This window comes from Sitodiplosis mosellana, unplaced genomic scaffold, assembly GCF_009176505.1.
Source record: "Sitodiplosis mosellana isolate CC-2019 unplaced genomic scaffold, AAFC_SMos_1.0 Smas_scaffold_2754, whole genome shotgun sequence".
Lineage (NCBI taxonomy): Eukaryota > Metazoa > Arthropoda > Insecta > Diptera > Cecidomyiidae > Sitodiplosis > Sitodiplosis mosellana.
Window position 1 is genome coordinate 1 of NW_022597996.1, and position 4,569 is coordinate 4,569.

Below are 4,569 nucleotides of genomic sequence, written 5' to 3' on the forward strand. Positions count from 1 at the left end.
CCAAGACACTATCCCTAAAAAGCCTATACTTAAGGATTTTTTGGTCAAAAGTCGATTTTTTGGGAGTTGAAATCGAATATGAGGCCAGAAATATGTGAAATCATCACTCGATTTGGTCATGTAAGTACCCAAAATGTTTGTAAAGGACCATACTAGATGTTCAAAGGCAGAAAAGGTAGAAATCATTTGCTTTTACCTGTCAAACCGAAGCTCGTATTCGTGATTTGCTCATTTTGGCCTGAAATTTGTCTAATATGTGTGAATCAATTGTCGCCAAATTCCATCCAAATCGCAGTCTGACAAGTACCAAAATTTTTGTACAGGTTCTAGCTACACGACACAAGTCAAAAACTGAACAAAAGTTTACCGCCTGGGTGACCAGTAGAGCAAAAAATGCGAAAAATGCCGAAAATTTGCCATTTTTTCGGTCATTTTACACTGTAACTGGCCCAGAAGGCCTTTTCAAGGGCTGATGTCTTGGTAAAAGTTGTAGATATTGACGAGTCAAACAAAACCTCATCAACAGTTTTTGACGAAAATTGGCTAGAATAATGGAATCGGTCGAAATGTTGCGATCTAAAATGGCTTCCGAAATCGCTGTCATGAAAATTTGCATATGGGACTTGGCACGGAATTTTATATGGTACCCATATCGTTTTTTTGGACAAAACCTATTTTTTTTAGGTATATTTTTCGAAACTGGACGTTACTTTTTTTCTTCGACCATCTTTTTTTTTTTGGACCACTCTAATGCATATAGTTTTGAAAGTTTGTACCACACTTTTCTAGTGTAAAAATGTCAAAAAGTGCCATTTTTCATTTTTTTCAATATTTGGGTCACCCTAACTTTTCATCAGGTGGGGAAGGTCGCCCTAATTTTTTGGCTTTGCGAGTTTTTGGCCATAAGAAGTTTATACACCAAGTTTGAGCGAAATCGGAGAGGTCATCTGCAATTTTTGTTACACTTGGTGTGGAATGGTCGATAAGTGTTTTTATTTAAAATCCAGTATTCGTTTGTATCGTCTTGCCTTGTCTTGTCTTTTATTTGATAATAGAGATAAAACGAAATTTACCATCTCTAGAGCCTAAGCAATAGCTGTCAAACAAACAGTGATTTTGACGGCAATGTCTGATATTTCATTGATGGATGTATTCAATGCAATGCCAAAGAATCACTTCACACGTTGTGTGATTAAATAACATAATATTTAACATTTAAAATTTAAAAAAAGTAATTTAGCACGCAACGATTTTTTTCTTCTCAAATAACCTCGTGCAGCTTGGCGTCATTTCATCCACTTCCATATGTTTGCAATGATGTTTGAACTTTAACAAGCAAGCTTCTACAATACAAATTGAATGCGAGTGGAGACGCTACAAAAATGACTCCAAAATCGCCGATTAATGATCGAACTACTTTTGCGAACATTTGTCACTTATTATTTACATCCGAATTTGAAAATGAAACTGAAGCTGAAACTGAAAACTATTTGACAACAGACAGCCAATTTAAAACTGACAAGCTGAAAAAGTGCGTTCGTGAAGAGAGTGTTCGTTTACGCTACTGCTCAATGTTTGAACGTACTTTAGTTTGCAAATTATTATCGTAGTATATTGTAATTTACATTGATGTTGCCTCACATTGAATCATACAATTCTAGGGATATACAAACAGAGAGAAATACAGCATAGATTGGCCAATAAACATAACAAATATTCGGTTGTAAATGTAGAACAAACCTGGGTACGTTCCATACATATACTCATCTAAACATCTGTTGTGTATTGACATTTCGTGACGTTCAAAATAATCTTATAGAGAGAATCTGTGCATCAGTTTGTTTTAGGTCCCGGACTTGCAATCATCATGTTTGATCGTTTGATAGAAATTAATAGAAAAGATTTGCTTGCACTCAAAAATCTATACTCGCCCGATGGATCCAAAAGCTATATTGCATACACAACTCTTGATAATTACATTCGATGGTTTGAACAAGACCCATGTATCAAGCACATTAGTGCGTTCTGTTTGAATGGAGATTTTTCAGATGGTACATTTGTGATCACCGTGAGTTGCTTTCAAACTAAAATAATTTTGAAAAATATATTTTTTTGTATCATTTTAAGGACCGTTGTTCAATTTATGTTGATACATTTAACGAAAATCTCGATAATCTTCTGCGTTTGCTGAAGTTGATTGATTATTCGAAAGGTTATGATTTTTTAAGTGTAAGACCTGCACTTCGTCCCATCGTAAGGGAAGCACTTTCAAGCATTTCGGTTGAAATTGTCACCGATGAACCAACTTTGTTGTGCTACATGCGCAAAGAAGAAGCCTTGAAAATCAAAGTGCAGTGAGTACAAACAATTAAGACATTAAAATTAAATCGACAAAATGAAATTTTCTGCAGTAACATCAACAATATGTACATTTCTTCAGTCCTCCAGATGGTATTCAGTTGCGCCAAATCACAAAAGATTCGGACATTGAGAAAGTGAATGCAGTTTGGCCAGAGCGTAATGAAAACAGTTTTCAATTTTTGAAACGGATGATAATGAACAACATCTGTATCGGTGTGTTCAGAGAGGAAGACGGACGACTGTTATCATGGAATTTAAGGTTATTTTATGTTTCATTTTGTAACAAAATTATTATTAGCAAAATGGCCAAATAAAAATTTAATGATCTTTATTTTTTTTTAATCCAGACTTCCCACGGGATTGCTCGGTGTACTGCAAACGGATCAAGAATTTTATGGACGTGGCTATGCTACTCTTGTTAAAAAGGCAATTGCACGAAAAGTTGCCGAATCAGGTGATGATATTTATTATGATATCTTTGCAAACAATACAGCAGCTAGAAATTTGGCCAATAAACTTGGATTTAAAATTATTGGAGAAGTGTATTGGATAGCAACCAAAATTACATGGACCACGGATGATGAATAAATTCAATTTGATTTTTGATCGAAGAAAACAAACATAAATTGTAACAAAAACAAATATCATTTATATCAGACGAAAAACCTCTAGACGTGGTTAAAATGGAGTGACGCTCCTGTGAATGGATTTAACACTCAAAATGACTGATATCATTTTGAGTGACGCTAGGACGCTGTATTATTACTGGGTACGAAGTTCAAAAGTGTTTTTCGCATTCAATATTGTGAAAATTTATTTACAATAAGGGACAATATCGCGTCACGACTTTTGAATTTAGTCTCAAAGTGAAACTTTAAAGCGTTTTGCCGTCCAAAAGTCGTGACGTCACTCCATTTTGACCACATCTAGAGGTTTTTCATCTGATATCACTACTTTTGTAAGGCAAATATTTTCGGGAAAATACACTTCTGCCAGATAAATGTCATATTATTAGAAATATGCTATTTTTTCGTACAACATTTGCATCCCTATTTCACAAATTCTGGAAATAGTAAATTCCACTTACATCCAAAATGTCCCATATCTCCCTAATTTCACACTGTAAAATGCGATAAAATTTCAAATAGCCATAAAAGAAATGTTGAAGTAATTGTGGATCCTTATTATTTCAATAAAAAATAATTATTCTCAACTACCAAAGCTCTGGGAAATGCGTTTTTTATGTATACCCCGAACAAAAATTTAATTTCATACATTAACCCTTTATCACATATCGCTTCCCAAAGTAACCAGATACGCCAGACGCAATAGCTATGGACCCATTGGATATTTTTGCATTCTTGTTTGGAAACAAATGTAGGGAATTGAACTAGCTTTCATTTGATACTTTACAGGCTACAATCGGTAAGCTGAATGGAAAGTTATTTCTGTTCATGTACTGCTGTAAAAAAAATGCGAAATTATAGCAGAATTCCACATTTTTCCTCCTCTTAAGAGATAATTATCTTGTGGGGTTTGTACATTCTTTTCAATTGTCAAATTAGGAGTCGTAGGACCAAAACACATCAATTTAACTTTCTGCATCATTAGTTTTATGAAATTTAATTTTTTCAAGCTTTTATAGTGATTTGACACTTTTGAATCTTTTCCGATTTTCTCGACAAATACGCAATTTTTCAAAAATCTTAGTATGAGGTCTTTCTCTATTTATCGTGGCACAAAACATGTATCAAAATGATTCAAAAACAAAAAATTGTGCATCAAAGGGTTAAGATGCAAAAATGCTGATTTATGACCAAAATAACAACAAAATGGGTATTCAAGTGTTCGTAGACTCCCATTATTTTTACGAAAAAATAGCAGTTTTCTACGACCAAAATGTCGTTAGAGGTGCATTTCACGTGTTTTCCGAACAAAAACATCATTTTCAATGAAAATAGAGCAAGTTGAAAAATTCACTTCAATCCGACCTATTTTTCGACCATGAAATGGCTTCAGACCGCATTGTGACCACTTTTAATCGATTTCTCGTCGAAAATTAAGCGGATATGGTCTTTCTTGAGCCTTTCCAGCCAGTATGTATAGTATAATGTAAAATTGGCCGTCGTACACCTGCATGCAAAATGCGCATGCAAAAGTGTGCGATCGGTAATTATTCAATCGTCAAAATACCGTATGCTCGCTTAT

General features: G+C 34.3%; 1 protein-coding gene across 3 annotated transcripts; it reads left to right on the plus strand.

Annotated features, from left to right (window-relative positions):
• The first annotated feature begins 1,372 nt into the window (after window positions 1-1,372).
• On the plus strand, window positions 1,373-3,792 carry LOC129571539 (uncharacterized). 3 transcript variants are annotated; one of them, XM_055451343.1, is made up of 5 exons: window positions 1,373-1,744; window positions 1,820-2,068; window positions 2,128-2,354; window positions 2,441-2,620; window positions 2,709-3,792. In XM_055451343.1, exons 2-5 carry the CDS (start codon window positions 1,868-1,870, stop codon window positions 2,947-2,949), a joined length of 849 nt encoding a protein of 282 aa, XP_055307318.1. In that variant the 5' UTR covers window positions 1,373-1,744; window positions 1,820-1,867; the 3' UTR covers window positions 2,950-3,792. The 3 variants fall into 3 exon arrangements, with proteins under 3 accessions (XP_055307318.1, XP_055307317.1, XP_055307319.1); XM_055451342.1 differs by having other exon boundaries at window positions 1,838-2,068; XM_055451344.1 differs by lacking the exon at window positions 1,373-1,744 and having other exon boundaries at window positions 1,925-2,051.
• Window positions 3,793-4,569: the final 777 nt, after the last annotated feature.